At 43.7% G+C, this 19,651-nt stretch overlaps 1 protein-coding gene across 1 annotated transcript in view; it reads left to right on the top strand.

Moving 5' to 3' along the window:
• Positions 1–19,651, top strand: part of RYR3 (ryanodine receptor 3) — a 734,312-nt gene that overhangs the window by 700,968 nt on the left and 13,693 nt on the right. The window contains exons 98-104 of the mRNA XM_040412592.1: positions 204–264; positions 356–502; positions 8,653–8,787; positions 11,727–11,883; positions 12,303–12,367; positions 12,463–12,563; positions 13,626–13,677. Of these exons, the coding sequence (XP_040268526.1) occupies positions 204–264; positions 356–502; positions 8,653–8,787; positions 11,727–11,883; positions 12,303–12,367; positions 12,463–12,563; positions 13,626–13,677 (718 nt within the window). The remainder of the gene's footprint in view (positions 1–203; positions 265–355; positions 503–8,652; positions 8,788–11,726; positions 11,884–12,302; positions 12,368–12,462; positions 12,564–13,625; positions 13,678–19,651) is intronic.

Genomic DNA, 19,651 nt, shown 5'->3' with positions numbered 1-19,651 from the left:
ATTGCAAATCTGTAAAATACAGATATCAAATTTTTTGCAGACCTAGTGACTTCAATGGATCCATGGTCTGCATTTTCCAATCAAGTATAGGACATGTTCTACATGTTGTACCCAAACTGCAAAAGCTGTCCATTTTCCAACCTCCTTCTTATATCTACAAACAATACAAAACCTATTAGTAATATATTGGTTTTTATCTTCAGGTTGAGTTCCATTGATATGAAGTATCACATCTGGAAGCTTGGAGTGGTATTTACTGACAACGTATGTATCTTCATTCATTCTACTGCATGATGGGAGTTGTGCACTGGATGAACATAATGTAACCTAAACCTGACTCTCTTGTCTCCTTTAGTCCTTCCTTTACCTCGCTTGGTACACTACCATGTCAATTCTTGGACATTATAACAATTTTTTCTTTGCCGCTCACCTCCTGGATATTGCAATGGGCTTTAAGACACTGCGGACAATTCTATCATCGGTGACCCACAATGGAAAACAAGTAAGCCTGCCCTGCGTTCGCCTGCTCTTCCACAATTCATTTTATAGTATGAAACAGATTACTTTGATTGCAGTTTTTAAAATAGAGTGTGCGATTAAAAAAAGATGAAAGCCCGGACTGCAGCAGTGGCATGTATAGTGTATGACTCATTGAATCCACTAATACACTCACATTACTCATGGCACAGAGAGCACTGCCTGGCCGCAGACAGCTGAATTAAGAGCTGCTCATTTCACAGCTCAAATTTTGGCACAAGCACTTAAAGCAGTCAAGCCTATCTACACTATACTATGCTGGCCAGTTGTAAATGGATAGTCGTAAAACGCGTAAAGTGTTTGTGATAATGGCACCAGATCGGTGAGTAATTATTGCCTTTTGTGCAGTGACTTGTACTAGGGTCCTGCCGAGAGCTCTGCTGTTAGAAGAGGGAATGCAGAAATTACTACAGACTTTGGAGAGCAGTCAGATCGATTCCACAAGCTTGTAACCTTAGCAAAGAACATTTAGCCCCCTGAATTTCACCTGCCCTCCCTCCTGGAATATGACGAGCCCCTCTGTCCCCCTTGTATCCTCTGGCCGCTTCCAGTCACTGATGTTTGTTGTAGCTCTCTCATGAATTATTAAAACCAAGCTGCTGCTTTAAACACTCACAGCATGCACTATTAATTCTTACCTGCTGGATGAGGGAACCCGGCATATTACTGGCATCAGCTTAAAGGGCCAGTTCTCCAGATCAATTCTGTTTAAATAGAAGTTTACTTTTAATTACGTTTTCAGGATATTTTAGATCAGAGGGGTACTGGTTCTCATCATACACATACCCAGCAGTGTATATGTAGAATTATTGTTAGGCCATTCTTCTTTAGGGAAAAAAATCCTGAAACAACTATCTACAGTTATTTTAGAAAGTCCGACTAATGAACAGTCAGCAGTTCTGATAGAGTGCAGTAGTGAAAATAACTATCAAGTCACAGGACCACCACCACTAAAACCTCGGCTATAATGACAATTATACAATCATAACCCAAATCTAAAGTACACAGTATACAGTCCTAGGGGTTGGCCGCCCTCAGGGTCAACTCTGGAACCATAAATAAAAATCTGGAAACTGTGGCTTGTATTTAGCCCTCGGAATACTTTGTAGGACCACCTTTCACTGCAGTTACAGCTGCAAGTCTTTTGGGGTATGTCTCTACCAGCTTTGCACATCTAAGGCTACTTTCACACTTGTGTTTTGCGCGGATCCATCATGGGACGGATCCGTTCAGAAAATACAACCATCTGCATCCGTTCAGAACGGATCCGTTTGTATTATCTGTAACATAGCCAAGACGGATCCGTCTTGAACACCATTGATAGTCAATGGAGGACGGATCCGTTTTCTATTGTGCCAGATTGTGTCAGTGAAAGTTTGGCTCAGTTTCATCAGACGGACACCAAAACACTGCAAGCAGCGTTTTGGTGTCCATCTCCAAAGCGGAATGGAGACTGAACTGATGCATTTTGAGCGGATCCTTTTCCATTCAGAATGCATTAAAATGCAAACTGATCCGTTTTGGACCGCTTGTGAGAGCCCTGAACGGATCTCACAAATGGAAAGCCAAAACGCTAGTGTGAAAGTAGACTAAAGACTGACATTTTTGCCTATTCTTCTTTGCAAAATAGCTCAAGCTCAGTCAGATGGGATTGAGAGCGTTCATGAACAGCAATTTTTAAGTCTTGCCACAGATTTTTAAAGGAATTTAGGTCAGCACTTTGGACCATTCTAACACATGAGTATGCTTTAATCTAAACCATCCCATTGTAGCTCTGGCTGTATGTTTACGGTCGTTGTCCTGCTGCAGACTCTACCAGATTTTCCTCCTTGCCTTGTATTTAGCTCCATCCATCTTCCCATCAACTCTGACCAGCTTCCCTGTCCCTGCTGAAAAAAAGCACCCCCACAGCATGAACCTGCCACCACCATGTTTCACAGTGTGGATGGTGTGTTCAGGGTGATGTGCAGTGTTAAATTTTTGGTCTCATCAGACCAGAGCATCTTCCACATATTTGCTGTGTCCCCTACATGGCTTGTGGCAAACTGCAAACGGGACATTTTATGGCTTGCTTTCAAGCAATAAAGTTATAAACTGCAGAGGGGTAACATTAAAACTTAACCTTTAATACTCATATTAAGATAGGCCTGTTACATAATCGTCAGATAATAAAAATGTGGAATGGTGGAAAGTACAGACAAATATCCAGATATAATGAGAGGGGAAATTTGAGAGAAGTTGGGAGTAAAATTTCAGAGGGAGACAGATACTGGGTCTCTTCCCCTAAGTATCCCTGTATCTAACTCCAAAATCCAACCCTCTCTGAGTAACCCTAATTGTCCCTCTTATAGCGGCGATGACTGCCCAGCTTCGTCAGGGGAGACACTATACAAGGGTACACTAATATTATATAAAAGGCTCAACCCGACGCGTTTCAATGGCGATTAGCCAAATCATCAGGGGACAGATGTATCCAAAAACAATAGTAACCAAATACTCAATAACCCTGGTCACATTTGGGCTTAGAAATCAATAATTAAGAGGTAATGAATTAGCGGTGATCAGACGCTGGGTACATAATACTTAGCTCTCCATGTGTGCTCATGTGCATGGCCTGGCTGAAATCCCATCCTGCGTGCGGCAATGACATGAGTGAATGTCCGTGCTGGACTAATTTGCTAACCCACCCCCTGCTGCCATGTGAACGGTCACGTGAGCGGTCACATGAAAAATCACATGACCGAACTACTCACGCGATCGCCAAAGGAAGACCGATGAGGCGTGCCCATATCGCCTGCACGCGCCTGCCTCTGAAATTGTACTCCCTTCTTCTCTCGAATTTCCCCTCTTATTATATCTGGATATTTTTCTGTACTTTGCACCATTCTGTCTATGCGTAGTCACTTTAGGCATGCATGTTTTTTATTATTTGACAATTATGTAACGGGCCTATCTTAATATTAATTATTAAAGGTATTTATTAAAGGTTAAGTTTTAAGGTTACCCCTCTGCAGTTTATGAATTTATTGGGTACCATACTATAATAAGTGATTGACCGGAAATTAATCCGGTTGTGTGAGAATTTCTAGTTTCAATCAATAAAGGCCAGATTTGTGGAATACACAACTAATAGTTGTCCTATGGACAGATTCTCCCACCTGAGCTGTTGATCTCTGCAGCTCCTCCAGAGTAACCTCCTGACTGCTTCTCTAATTAGTGCTCTCCTTGCATGGCCTCAGTTTAGGTGGACGGCCATGTCTTAGTAGGTTTGCAGTTGTGCCATACTCCTTCCATTTTCAGATGATGGATTGAACAGTGCTCTGTGAGATGTTTAGCGCTTGAGATATACACTGCTCAAAAAAATAAAGGGAACACAAAAATAACACATCCTAGATCTGAATAAATTAAATATTCTTCTGAAATACTTTGTTCTTTACATAGTTGAATGTGCTGATAACAAAATCACACAAAAATAAAAAAAATGGAAATCAAATTTTTCAACCCATGGAGGTCTGGATTTGGAGTCACACTCAAAATTAAAGTGGAAAAACACACTACAGGCTGATCCAACTTTGATGCAATGTCCTTAAAACAAGTCAAAATGAGGCTCAGTAGTGTGTGTGGCCTCCACGTGCCTGTATGACCTCCCTACAACGCCTGTGCATGCTCCTGATGAGGTGGTGGACGGTCTCCTGAGGGATCTCCTCCCAGACCTGGACTAAAGCATCTGCCAACTCCTGGACAGTCTGTGGTGCAACGTGACGTTGGTGGATAGAGCGAGACATGATGTCCCAGATGTGCTCAATTGGATTCAGGTCTGGGGAACGGGCGGGCCAGTCCATAGCATCAATGCCTTCGTCTTGCAGGAACTGCTGACACACTCCAGCCACATGAGGTCTAGCATTGTCTTGCATTAGGAGGAACCCAGGGCCAACCGCACCAGCATATTGTCTCACAAGGGGTCTGAGGATCTCATCTCGGTACCTAATGGCAGTCAGGCTACCTCTGGCGAGCACATGGAGGGCTGTGCGGCCCTCCAAAGAAATGCCACCCCACACCATTACTGACCCAATGCCAAACCGGTCATGCTGGAGGATGTTGCAGGCAGCAGAACGTTCTCCACGGCGTCTCCAGACTTTGTCACGTCTGTCACATGTGCTCAGTGTGAACCTGCTTTCATCTGTGAAGAGTACAGGGCGCCAAACGTCCTGCACGGTGTTGGGCTGTAAGCACAACCCCCACCTGTGGACGTCGGGCCCTCATATCACCCTCATGGAGTCTGTTTCTGACCGTTTGAGCAGACACATGCACATTTGTGGCCTGCTGGAGGTCATTTTGCAGGGCTCTGGCAGTGCTCCTCCTGTTCCTCCTTGCACAAAGGCGGAGGTAGCGGTCCTGCTGCTGGGTTGTTGCCCTCCTACGACCTCCTCCACGTCTCCTGATGTACTGGCCTGTCTCCTGGTAGCGCCTCCATGCTCTGGACACTACGCTGACAGACACAGCAAACCTTCTTGCCACAGCTCGCATTGATGTGCCATCTTGGATAAGCTGCACTACCTGAGCCACTTGTGTGGGTTGTAGACTCCGTCTCATGCTACCACTAGAGTGAAAGCACCGCCAGCATTCAAAAGTGAACCAAAACATCAGCCAGGAAGCATAGGAACTGAGAAGTGGTCTGTGGTCACCACCTGCAGAACCACTCCTTTATTGGGGGTGTCTTGCTAATTGCCTATAATTTCCACCTGTTGTCTATCCCATTTGCACAACAGCATGTGAAATTGATTGTCACTCAGTGTTGCTTCCTAAGTGGACAGTTTGATTTCACAGAAGTGTGATTGACTTTGAGTTACATTGTGTTGTTTAAGTGTTCCCTTTATTTTTTTGAGCAGTGTATTTTTATAACCTAACCCTGCTTTACACTTCTCAACAACAGTTTTATTTCGGGTTAGGGTACTTTCACACTAGCGTTTTTCTTTTCCGGTGTTGAGTTCCGTCACAGGAGCTCAATACGGAAAAAAGAACTGATCAGTTTTATCCTAATGCATTCTGAATGGAGAGAAATCCGTTCAGGATGCGATCAGTTAAGTCACTGAAAGGCGTTTTGGACGGAGGAAATACCGCAGCATGCTGCTGTACTATCTCCGTCCAAAATTCCAGATCAGTTGAAATGTATTAATGCCGGATCCGTTGCGCAGACCGGTAAAAATTTGAAAAAAAATAGAAATGGATCTGTTTGTCCGTATGACAAACAGAGAGACGGATCCGTTCTTGCAATGTATTTGTGAGACGGATCCGCATCCGGATCAGTCTAAAAAAGCTGTCCGTTTGCATGCAGATTGCCTGATCCGGCAGGCAGTTCCGTCAACGGAACTGTTTGCCGGATCACTCTGCCGCAAGTGTGAAAGTACCCTTATCAGGGTACAGGGGGCATAATACAAATGCTCACCGCACTTTTCCGATTTTCATTTATTTGAAAACTATGTATCATTTTCTTTTCACTTCACACATACTTGCTACTTTGTGTTGGTCTATCGGTGTAACGTAGAAAGGTTCAAGGGGTATGAAAACTTTTTCAAGGTACTGTATATAAAGAAATGCCCAATATATATATTTGCATGATTGTGGAAACAGTGGGATTGGTGTAACCTATAGCACCATTTTATATGTATATTTGAATTGTGTTTATTAGTGTTGATCGAGCATGCTCGACCGAACACCTGTTCGGCTCGAGCATCTCGATGTTCAGCACATGGCGGTACTCGGCCGAGTAACGCATGCGCTCGAGCGCCATGCTTGAGTCTCCTCCCCGCACGTTTCTTGGCTGCTCACAATTAAGGACGACGATTTGCATGTGAAAGAGGTGGAAATGGGGGAAGACATAACACAGGGTGATAGCCAGATCACCCTCAGTTCATCTTCTCAGTGCAAATTGGATGATAAAGAGAAGGTGGAGGAGCAGGAGACGGTTGCCTCCGCTAAAGAGGGTAGTACCCATGGAAGTTTAATTCCATCTGTTCAGCGTGGGTGGGCAGAAGAGGAGGAAGAGGATGAGAAGATTGAGTGTGATCCTCCTGATGACAACAGCGAAGTCTTGCCTGTTGGTACTCTGGCACACATGGCTGACTTCATGTTAGGCTGCCTTTCCCGCGACCCGCGCGTTATACGCATTTTAGATAACACAGATTACTGGTTGTTCACCCTTCTCAACTTCCACTACAAAGCGAACTTCTCATCTCTCATTCCTCTGATGGACAGGATGATCAAAATGGTCCAATTACCAGAAGATCCTTGTTGAAAAATTGCTACAAAAATTTCCATCTGACAACGCTGGCGGCAGAGTCCGTAGTTCCTTGGCCAACCGAGGAGGGGAGACAAGGGGAACACACAGCAGTTCCAACAGAGGCAGGGCAACACTCTCCAAAGCCTGGGACAATTTTAATGACACCCTGCCAGCACCCTTACCCTGATGCGCAGCCTAGTGTCACAAGGAGGGAAACATTTTGGAAGATGGTGAAGGAGTACATAGCAGACCGTGTCAGTGTCCTCAATGATCCCTCAGTGCCTTACAACTACTGGGTGTCCTAACAGGACACGTGGCACGAACTGGCACTCTGCGCCTTGGATGTGCTGGCCTGCCCTGCCACCAGCGTTTTGTCTGAACGGGTATTTCGTGCTGTTAGTGGCATTATAACAGATAAGCGTATCCACCTGTCAACTGAAAATGAAAGGTTGACTCTTATAAAAATGAACAAGGCCTGGATTGACTGTGACTTCTCAACTCCACCAGAGGAAACGGCTGAACATAAAAGCACTTTAAATCTGTTGTTTATAATGTACTGAATACACTGTATTCCCATGCACCCCTTCCACCACAAACAAGGGTAGATGGTTGAATCTTCCTTTTCCCATCCTCCTCCTCTTCCATCATATCAACACATGCTTATTCGTCACATATAATGCCCTCACATATAATGTTTTACAGGGTCAGTTCACCAGCAGGCCCTCGCATATAATCTTTTTAGAGGGTCAACTCACCAGCAGGCCCTCGCATATAATGTTTTACAGGGAAAAGCGTTAGGACTGATATAATTTTCGGGGTATACATTGTTCTATACCTTATGGGACAAATATCACCCTTGGGGAATACATTGTTTCATACTTCATAACTGATAACAGAGGGGTACGGCAAGTGTGTTAACACTATGGTTTAATATTAATGTCTTATTTACCATTGTGATATAGATAATAGTAAATTAATTGATGATGGGCGACTAGCTATCCTATTGAAGGTGGTATCTATCCCTGTGTCAGGGTCATCCCAGGGTGTGCAGGAAGTTCCTGACAAGGGATCGCCCCTATCAGGGTGACCATTTCATTTTTTTAAGGCAGGGCCCATGAGAGAATAGGGAGAGTTCCTAGTGATACCGCACTTTATTGTACATGTACAGATGTACATTTTTGTAAGGGGGAGCCGGCGACAAGCGTTCTCAATGCAGCGCCGCCGGCATCCCGCTGGTGAGGAGCAAGGACGCGGCTTGCGTCCTCGACTCCATGGTAACAGTGGGGTGGGGAGGACCTGGCCGCGCACGCTTTCTCAACGTGGCCGGCGTCCTCCATCCGCTGGGCAATGAGCAGGAAGAGAACTGAGCGCCGATACCAATGAATTGGTGCTCGGGAATAGTGAGGGGCAGGACATGAGTCACGTGGCTTATCTGCACATACACAAGCTAGGGACTGCCGCCCAGTTGTACGCCGTCGGTTAGGACAGGCCGTGCAAGTAGGCAGGGACAGAGGTGCGGGTGGAGTTCAGGGCTGCACGCATCCCCACCCCCACAGTGAAACAACCGTTTTAAATAACTCTTTTTCAGTTTGCAAGTTAGAATCGAGCTAATCATAAAGGTCCCACTGCTGGGAGCCCCACAATCAGCTGTTCTCCTCTGAAAGGACCTCAATGTAATTGTAGTGCATCCATTGATTTCATTACTGCAGATGTAGACCTGGCTCTAAAAGTAGATAGGCTCCTGATTATAGGAGGACCTCTGTGAATGCAGATAACAAACCATTATATCATCAAGTCATATAACAATAAATAACAAATGTTTTTCCCTCCCTCAGTTGGTGTTAACTGTTGGTCTCCTGGCGGTTGTTGTCTATCTTTATACGGTTGTGGCTTTCAACTTTTTCCGAAAGTTTTACAACAAGAGTGAGGATGAAGATGATCCGGATATGAAGTGTGATGATATGATGACGGTACGCGCAAGTGGCAAATCCTACGAGGGGAATAGAAGAGGGCACAGGAAACCTTAGCATAACACTGAAATGCAAATGTACTCCATTCATTCCATAGCACAAATAATTTAAGGTCTACTGCAGCACTTTAGCTCCTGTACGCCTTTAATTGTAGTGTGAACTGCTACCTTTTCATATGCTGCTGTTTCTATGTTGAAATGTAGGTGCTCATGTAGTTTTTAATATATTTTTATAGTAGTCAGAGCTTTATGATGATATAGAGCATGAAATCCCTTGCATCGACAGCATTAAAAGAAGAATTTTAGATTGGAAGGAGCTGCCACTAGGGGGAGCTTACTGCATACTGTTTAACTATGAAGCTCCCTGTAGTACAGGAGTTGACCACTCCAGATGTACTGTAAACAGCACTATAATCAATTGTGCAGCACGGCCGGCTCCCATGCACAAAACACTATCCTGTCCCAACATGGCTGCTGATGGAGGGGTATATGACTAGACCCATCCACCAATGTCCTGCGCATTATTGTTCAATGGAAGCTACTGATGTGCAAGTATAGTCATATTGCCCCTCAATCTGCAGTCATTTTGGAACAAGATAGGTATACTGTATATAAATTGCAGCTGGCTGTACTACACAATGTAGGACAATGTCACAGATACCCTTATAACAGTATATTAATATGTTTGCTATAGTGCCATTTCCAGCAAATTTGCCAGGGTTAGATTAATGCCGAATACTGTTGACAGTATGCAGTAAACACCTGAGCTCTTTCTAGTGGTGACTGCAGACAGACCATGGAAATCAGTGGAAATCTGTTCTTTAAAAATGGTGCCCACTTGTGAGTTTAAATCACAAAAACATAATGCTCACTGGTTTAAAAACATATTTAGAAATTACAGAGTGTATTACAGATTACAGATTGTACTTGGCTTGCATGCTGACCTGCATTCCCTGGACTTTATGTGGCTGTCATGGCCCATAAACAGGTAGGAACAAGAGTTAGGGACCACTCAAATGAGACGACCTTGACGCGGTGAGTGGCTTAAATACGCTTTGGCCAAAATGTACACCAATGTCTCATCCAGCATGGAGGGCAGAGTGCTGGATGTAGTGTGCGATCACATTTGCATTTTCCGTTTGTATATGTATTTCGCCATAGTGATCTGCACCTACAGGCAGGTTGTGCGGGCTCAACCCCCCACATATTTAGAAATTAATCTGTGTAGGATTTTTAACCTTTAGTCAATTGCAGTCACTTTAAGATTCTCGAATTACAACATACATCTAAGGATTTGTTCGCATCACCGTTCAGCCTTTCCATTCTCCTGCCCCGTTTAGGAGCAAGAGAATGGAAAGGATGGATTCGAAACATAACTGAGCCAAACGGAGCCTAAGGACCCCATAGACTATAATGGAGTCTTATGTTTCCGCTCAGAAGATGATTTTGGAGCGGAGACAAAAGTTCTGCATGCACAACTTTTGTCTCCACTTCAAAATCATCTTCTGAGCGGAAACATAACGGGCCCCATTATAGTCTATGGGGTCGGTCCTAAGGGCTCCGTTTATGTGCCTTCTCCGTCCTTTCCGTTCTCCTGCTCCTAAACGGAGGAGAACAGAAAGGCTGAACGGTGATGTGAACGAAGCAATACAATCATGATTAGAGGACACAAAACTTCAGCAGTCAATGGATGCATAAAACTTTATGGATTGGCTCATGCCGAATTAGTAGCATAGCTGTACACTTCTGTCTTAGTCTATACCACCTACTGGTTGACTTACTTTGGGACAGAAATTTGTGATAAAATGTTGGCACAATTTAGGTACACATTGTCACAGCTCAAGACACGAATTCCTTCCTGCTAAGGCTACTAGTGTTTTTGCTGAATCCGGCAGGGATCAGCAAAAACGCTTCTGTTACTGATAATACAACCGTCTGCATCTGTTATTATCTCTAACATAGCCAAGACGGATCCGTCATGAACACCATTAAAAGTCAATGGGGGACGGATCAGTTTTCTATTGTCAGAGAAAACAGATCCGTCCCCATTGACTTGCATTGTGCTCCGCATCCCATGACGGAAAGAAATCTGCAACATGCTGCGGTTTGCTCTCCGGTATGGGAATGCATCCAAACGGCATGGAATGCATTTTGGAGGATTCCGTTCTGTTCAGTTACGTTTTGTCCCCATTGACAATGAATAGGGACAAAACGGAAGCGTTTTTTCCGGTATTGAGACACTATGATGGATCTTAATACCGGAAAACAGAAACGCTAGTGTGAAAGTTGCCTTAGCCACCCCCCCCCCCCCTCCTTGAATGAAGCATCAAAAATTTTAATTTAAATATTTGACCCAATTCTGGAGCACAATAAGCCAGAATTCAGGCACTGCCACAATAGTACATGTGGACCAGTGTATGAATGTGTAAGTTGCATGGTTCAAGTGTAGATGGTACAGAATTTAGTAAGACTTTGGTTTCATATGCTGGTCTTAATCCAAAGCATGCTGGCGTAAGATCCAACTAATTTATTAAAGGGGTGTGTGCCAGAAAAGCAAAGCTATGCCAGCTATGCAGTGGCATGGATATATGTTATGATCTACACCAGTTTCTGGCGTAAATTCTAATAAGTCCTGTCGAGGTGCAGAGCATGACATAAAGCTCTACTTTCCCACCACAATTCTGGTGCACGGCCAATAATAAATTCCCTCTAATCAGTGTAGAATTTAAACTACTCTTTCTATAAAGTGTGACAGGGCTCTCAGTTCATTACTTTTCGGTCAGTGCATTAGTGATTAACAATGCAATTAAGAAGCATTTATGGCAAATGACTTGTATGACATTACCCTTTAGAAGAAGATACTGTGTAATCCTCCCAGATGGGTGCTTTGTGCTGAATGATATTGGAAACTAGACTAATTATAGCATGGTCCTCTTTCAGTGTTATCTGTTCCACATGTATGTGGGGGTGAGAGCTGGAGGTGGCATTGGAGATGAGATTGAGGACCCTGCCGGTGACCCTTATGAGATGTATCGCATTGTGTTTGACATCACCTTCTTCTTCTTTGTTATTGTCATTCTCCTTGCCATTATTCAAGGTACGTAAGTTCATTTTTCTGGGACACTATGCATTTCAGCTGTCGTCCAGCTACACGATTAATTGGCAGCCTCTATTCATCAAAAGGCCAGCTACCACTTAATAAGTTAGATGGTGCCAGAGGAAGGGTATACTGACACACAGTGGTGGAAACCACATCAAAATGGAAAAAAAGAAACAGGATGCACATATTCTGTGGTTAGCTGCGGCTTTTACAGGTGAAACATGTAATACATTTGTTTCACCTGTAAAAACTGCAATAGCAGCAAATCCACATACAGTTTTTGTCACTACCCGTGACAGTACCCACACTACTACAGAATGTGATTCATAATGAAATCTAAAATCACAACCACAGTACCACCAACTGTATAACATAGTGGATATGAAATGTCCGAACTGTTTTCTGTTCTGGAACAGGTTTGATCATTGATGCTTTTGGAGAACTGAGAGATCAACAAGAACAAGTCAGAGAAGATATGGAGGTATGAGATACTTTTAGTCCAAAATATTACGTGTACAGGATAGACAGTGCTGTGACGTCCTGCCCTCTCATCATGTACTATTCCTCTCTATTCAGACAAAATGCTTCATTTGTGGGATTGGAAATGATTACTTTGATACAACGCCGCATGGCTTTGAAACACATACTTTACAAGAACACAACCTGGCTAACTATTTGTAAGTATACAGTATAGTACCGTATTTGTTGTATATTAAAACTTCATGTATGACACTGTGTCATTTTTAGACTGTTATAATAATTGATGCAACTCAGCTTGGCTAGATCTGTAGATTATCCTTTTCTACCCTAAAAATCAATGAGGAAAAACGCCATACAACTTTTTGCTGCTATTTAGAAAGAGAACAAAAAAGTGCAATGTGTGACAGTGAATTAATAAACCGTTACAGTACTCATCTGCCAGAGACACTGACATACAGCAGCACCTGGACATGGCAAGAGCAGAGGATGAGCTGACCTCTGGTTACCCACCATGTTCGCCCTTAGAAAAATGACAACTTCAGTTTAGCAATAATTCAATATAATATCCTTCTATCACACGCTATAAACCAATGAAGGGAAGGAGAGACAGGAGGAGGTGGTGGCGGAGATGAAGTCAGGTGCAGATCATAGATGAAAAGAATGTAAATGTCCTCTAAGCATTTCATCCACTCTGACCTTTTCAAAGAGAAGATGTGTGGCCACAGGTGTCAGATGTTAATTCCTACAGGATACCTACAAGTGTCTCCTGGAGGCTTATTTTTTTACTTTTTGCTGCTGCTAGATACATTCATGAAGTGCTAATAGCCAAAAAGTCTTTCTCTAAGGGGCATGAGCTGTCACCACTCCTGTCATCTGCCGCCAAACATATCAGTTTGGGTACAGAAAAGAAGCTTTATTGTTTCCAGCAACTGCTCATCTACTGCCATGTCTTCTCACCTACGGGAATTATTGCTTTACCCATCCTAATAGTCAGCTTGGCAGAACTACTCGTCTCCTGCTAACATTTTACACTTTTCCAAGCATTCTAATAAGAAGCCAAAATTAGAAAAACGAACCAATCCTGCAGTCGTTACCTTTTAAACACAATTCAAAGGACCAAGTATCTCTCCGTAATTTTCATCAGTTTACTAAACGGGGTTTATGAAAAGCTCTCACCGTATTTTGCTTAAACATAGTAAATAGCATGAATCCACATCTTCTCTTCGTATTTCATGTGATGGTCTCTGTGCTTCTTCCAGGTTCTTCCTTATGTATATCATTAATAAGGATGAGACAGAACACACTGGACAGGTAGGTGACTCTTAGAGAAGATGCATGCAATGTATTTATTTATTTAATCACACAAACTTATCACGGCAGAGGTACAGCCACATGATATGACAAAACCAAGCCACATACATATAAATAGCAAAGATGCTCTATCCAATGAAGATATAAAGCTGGCAATTCCCCAGCATGAACAGATGGATTATATATGGGACCAGAGGAGTACTGCAATAAAAAAGGGACTAATAAGGTGAAGTGGGTGTCTAAGTGCTCACCTGTTCGTGTTGTGTAGCAGTCATAAACCTGTCTACAGTGTCTAAGTGCATGGTAAGGGGTCAGCTGCAGCACCTCTTCACATTTTTATGACCAGCAAATTCTAAAAACTGGGATTTAAGAATGAACTGAAGAAGGAACTTTATAAGTTTCAACCTAAGGAAAAGTAAAAATGAAGGAAGGAATTCCTATCTTTGGTTCCTACAATAAATCCTTTACGAAATATACCAATATACCATAACCCTATTATTAGACTTGATATTAAGTGGTTTTGGGCATTCTTTGGTATGAAATTCAAGCATTTCTTGGGGGGTGGCGTGTTGTAGTCACACCGTGTTTTAGTTGCAATTCTTCCAGACATTTTATTTTCCTATAGAAAACTTTATGGGGAAATGCCTGAAGAACATCACACCCAGAGCATGCTGTGATTTAAAAAACAAATGTCAAGGGACTACAAAACACGAAAAAGCCATCTTAAAATACCACAAAGTAGTTTTTGTGGGCACGTTAGAATTTCCTATTGGAAATTTTGGCCACTGCATTTTTTGCAACAAAAGAAAAGCCAAACCAGTGTTTTTAGAAAATAGACATAAGGCTACATTCACACGACCATTTTTACAACAAACTGAAGTCAATGGGGCTATTCAGAAAGCTGTTTTTTTTACGGCCAGTGAATGGCGGCCATCAAAAATTAGGACATGTCCTACATTTGGCCGATTTAATGGCCAGATAGACCCCTTTGAAATCAATGGGACTATTTTTAAAGGCTGTTAGACAGGAATGCACCCCACTAATGGCCATTAAAAAGGGGTACACTAGTGTAAAATGGACTTTTAGGGGTTAAAATAAAAAATTACTCATCCACTTGCAGAGGCAGTCGCTCTTCTCTTGATGCTGAAGCACGCTGGGAGCGCATGGTGATGTCCTCAAGCTGGGAGCAAAGGTCCTTCAGTATCAAGAGAGGAGCAACTGTCTCTGCCCGTGCAAATGGATGAGGTGAGTAATTATTTTTTTTGACATAACCCCGCACATTATTAATTCTCGGGGGCATTATTTTTGCGGGATATTATTACTGCTGGGAGCCACTGCTGGGCACCTTAATAATGCTGGAGGCCAATAAGCGGGACATTATGTATACTGCAGGGTTTGGGATTTAAATATAAATGGATAATTTTTATATATTTATTTTTTTAACAGCCAGACAGCCAGAAAATGGATGCAAAATGGTTGAAAAATGTCCACGAAAAAAGTGACAGTGTGTCCGTTTTTCATTGTGTGAATGTAGCCTTAGTGCGCAATCACCTTAAGGCCTCATGCACACGGCCATTGCTCGGCCGTTCCGTGCATTGGGGACTGCAATTTGCAGTCCCCAATGCACGGGCACTATCCGTGCTGCTGCCGCAACAGATCCAGACCCACTCAAGCAAATGGGTCCGCATCCATGGTGTGGTGAGCACATAGTCTATGCCTGCATATTGTGGACCCGCTGTTTGCAGGCCGCAATACGTGCCACAGCTGGCAACGGCTGCGTGCATGAGGCCTAAGTAGGAGCTATTGGAAACAATGCAAGACCGCTCAGGAAAACAGAAATTTGCTGCAGCAATCTCCATGGCTTCAACAGGAAACTTCAAGAGGGTATTCTGGTTGCAGTGGCACGCTAAGCCGGGGGCGGGAAGAGGGGGGGTTGGTGCCAGAGTCTAGAAGCAATGAACACTTCCATCAATACAGATGGAAGCGGTCATTGCTGGAGAGCCGGGAGCTGCAGTCCTGCCACTCAACTCCACGCACACCTTCTCTCCCGCACTGAATGATGAAGCAGGGAGACTTCTCCCCGCTCCACCATTCAGCCTGCAGGCACAGATAGTGCTGCTGGGATGTGTGGGGGGAGCCAGAGCCTTGGAATCTGCCTAAGCTCTGCCCACACAGTGCTGCAGAGCGACCTGTGCCTGCAGGGGAGAGAGGGATGTGAGCTTCAGGAACGGGATAAGGTGAGTAGGCACTGTGTTTGTTTGTTTGTTTTTAAACAGAGGGGGCACAGAGGGCATTTCTACTATGGAGGGGGCACAATGGGCAATACTACTATAAATGGGATACAATGGGCCTTATTACTGTGAAGGGGGCACAATGGCCATTACTACTATGAAGGGGGCACAGAGGGCATTACTACAGTGAAGGGGGCACAGAGAATTACTCCTGTGAAGGGGGTGGGCATAACTTATGGGGCACAATGGGCATTACTACTGTGAAGTGGCACAGTGAGGGCATAACTACTCTGAAGAGGCACAGAAGGCATTACAACTGTGAAGGGGGCTCACAGTGCATAACTACTGTGAGGGGAGCACAATGTGGGCATAACTACTGTGAAAGTTGTACAGTGAGGGCATAAATACTGTTAGGAGACACAGTGTGGGCATAAATACTGTTAGGAGACACAGTGTGGGCATAACTACCGTAATGGGGGCACATATCTGGACAAAACTACTGTGAAGGTTGTACAATGTGAAGGTTGTACAATTTTTTTTAAAGTATTGGGGGCAAACACCCTAGGCACGACATTGTCTGGTTGGCAAAGGTATCCCCTATCCATACTACAGAAATACCCCGTTAACATTTTGATGAGACATTATTGGTAAATATGGATAACTGAAACCAATATTTGGTTACAAGAGCAAAGTTGTGCATGTCTTTCTTCTCCGGAACCTGCACTGACACATGGCATCTGATTGGCTGCACTATTTGTACTACATAAGCAATAGGTGACTGTTAGGGGATACCATCATGAATAAGGAACCAAGTAGTCTCCTAATAACCCTGTATAGCATATTCCACACAAACATTCACTTTAGTGTAAAAACTAGTAACTCCAAATGGTTTTCACTTTGACAAAGTACATTCAATTATTTATAAGCTAGCATTTCAGCTCTTGCGTATGAGAAGAAAGTCAGCCTCCAGGGGAGGCACAGCATTATATGTTCCAAAGGGTAAATTGAGACCACCTAGTTTTAAGTATTAACCTAGTTATAAGAATGACTTTTCAGGTCACCTGAATAGAATATTGAACTCTGCAGATAAAAAGCTCATGTACTCAGCTCTTAGGTAGTATATGTGATGAAAAAATGCACAAATGTCAGAAGAGACCGCTTAGATAACAGTAGAGATGAGCGAATTTCATGTTATGAAATTAGTTCACGCTTCGTTTGGTGGTAAAAGCAGAATTGCATAATGGATTCCATTACCACGGATCATAACACAATTCTATTACGGAATGCCTTTAGAGGTATTCCGTCATAATAGAAGTCTATGGCCTGCATAACGGATCCGTCCCGTTTCTGTTATGCAGGAGAGGACTCCCTTGCATATCGGAAATGGGACGGATCCATTTGCAGCCCATGGACTCTAAAGGCATTCCGTCATAGAATTGTGTTATGGTCCGTGGTAACTGAATCCATAATGCAATTCACCTTTTACCACCAAACCAAGCGTGAATGAATTTCTAAATATGAAATTCGCTCATCTCTACATAACAGCCCTGCTACAGACGATTTCCAGTAACATGTGGCAATTTGAGAAATACTGTACTGTTTCACAAATTGAATGTACCCGAAAGGTAAGCTATATGTCCACTGACAATCTACTAGTCCAGCAGATCACAGGGATTACATTATAATAAAGAAAAACCTATATAAGTCTACTTAGACAGCCATATGCTGAGAATATGTGACTGTCCGTGGACTGATGGAATAAGGGTGGTCAATAATGTTTTATTTTTCCTGTTACAGTGGTCCCTCAAGTTACAATATTAATTGGTTCCAGGACAACCATTGTATGTTGAAACCATTGTAACTTGAGTAATCAGTTCCAAAGCCTTAAAATGTCATCCAAGATAAGAGAAAATGAAGATTTACAAAAAAATAAGCAGATAACTAAGACAGATAATACAAGTCCTTACATATACACTGCGTGCAGAATTATTAGGCAAATGAGTATTTTGACCACATCATCCTCTTTATGCATGTTGTCTTACTCCAAGCTGTATAGGCTCGAAAGCCTACTACCAATTAAGCATATTAGGTGATGTGCATCTCTGTAATGAGAAGGGGTGTGGTCTAATGACATCAACACCCTATATTAGGTGTGCATAATTATTAGGCAACTTCCTTTCCTTTGGCAAAATGGGTCAAAAGAAGGACTTGACAGGCTCAGAAAAGTCAAAAATAGTGAGATATCTTGCAGAGGGATGCAGCACTCTTAAAATTGCAAAGCTTCTGAAGCGTGATCATCGAACAATCAAGCGTTTCATTCAAAATAGTCAACAGGGTCGCAAGAAGCGTGTGGAAAAACCAAGGCGCAAAATAACTGCCCATGAACTGAGAAAAGTAAAGCGTGCAGCTGCCAAGATGCCACTTGCCACCAGTTTGGCCATATTTCAGAGCTGCAACATCACTGGAGTGCCCAAAAGCACAAGGTGTGCAATACTCAGAGACATGGCCAAGGTAAGAAAGGCTGAAAGACAACCACCACTGAACAAGACACACAAGCTGAAACGTCAAGACTGGGCCAAGAAATATCTCAAGACTGATTTTTCTGGAGGCGGCGGGATGACGTGAGTGTACGTCGCGTCTCGATCTCCCCCACTGCTGGCCTTCCCCTTCCAGGCCGATGTCGAACAGCTGATGCTGATGCCGAAACAGCCGAGATGGAACAGCTGATGCCCTGAGTTGTGAGCCGCGACGCGCCACTATACTCCACCTGGTCTTGTCGCTGGATCGTCTCTGCTGATTGTGGGGAGTTGTCTGGCTGCTGCCGTTGCTGGATACCGCTCCGGCACTGCTCCTGTCCCTCGACTGGGCTCCATCGCTGCCCCGCTTCTGGTTCCTCCATTTGCCGTCCTCGCTCGCTGCCACTCTGCCTGCTCTGTCTGCGTGCTGTCGTTCGGCTCTGTCTCCCCGGCTCCGATCGATTGGTCTTGCCTGGCTGCTGGTTCCATCTGCTGCCTCCTGCTCTTCTTGCCACTGGACCGCCTGATTCCACCTTGCCGCTCCTGCTCCTGCCTGCTACCGGACTGCCGCCCTGTTGGATATCTCAACTGTTGGATACCTCGGCTGTCTCCCCTTTACTTCGCCACTGCACCGCCACAGTCACGGCGTGCTTCGGGATTAGGCCTCCGGACACGTGAGAATAGCAATTCCATTCAGTTATTCTATACCTGCCGTACTGTTGATTTTTCTGCTATATTGTTGCAAGAGGGATAGCAGTGTATATTGCTGTGAAGAGGGCATAGTTTTGTTTATGTTGAAATCTTGTGCCGTCTGGGGAAAAGGGGATAAGGAGGAGACAGGGTGAGAAAGGAAAAGTGGGAAAAGAGGGCACAAAGGGAAAAAAAAAAAAAAAAAAAAGGGGGGAAAAAAAAGGGAAAGAAGAGACAGAAAAAAGGGTTAATAGGTGAAAGAAAATATATATAAAAATAAAATAAAAATGAAAACCTGGTAGGGGGAGAAGGGAAAGGAAGACTAAAGCAGAAACTTAAGCAGAAGGTTAGGGGGGGGGGGAATTGGGGAGAATGCCCCCAAAGCGACGCTCAGTTGATTCCTCTTCAATTAAGTCTGGGACTAAGACCCCAGAGAACAAAATCGACAAGTTTCTGAAATCGCCCTTTTCAAATGAAAAGAACCTAGCCAAAACTAAACCCCCTGCCAAACTGAAAAAATTCGCTAAAACTTCCCAA

The sequence above is a fragment of the Bufo bufo genome, chromosome 11, assembly GCF_905171765.1.
Source record: "Bufo bufo chromosome 11, aBufBuf1.1, whole genome shotgun sequence".
NCBI lineage: Eukaryota > Metazoa > Chordata > Amphibia > Anura > Bufonidae > Bufo > Bufo bufo.
Note: the sequence above shows the minus strand (reverse complement) of the source record. Positions and strands in the feature narration are given on the sequence as shown.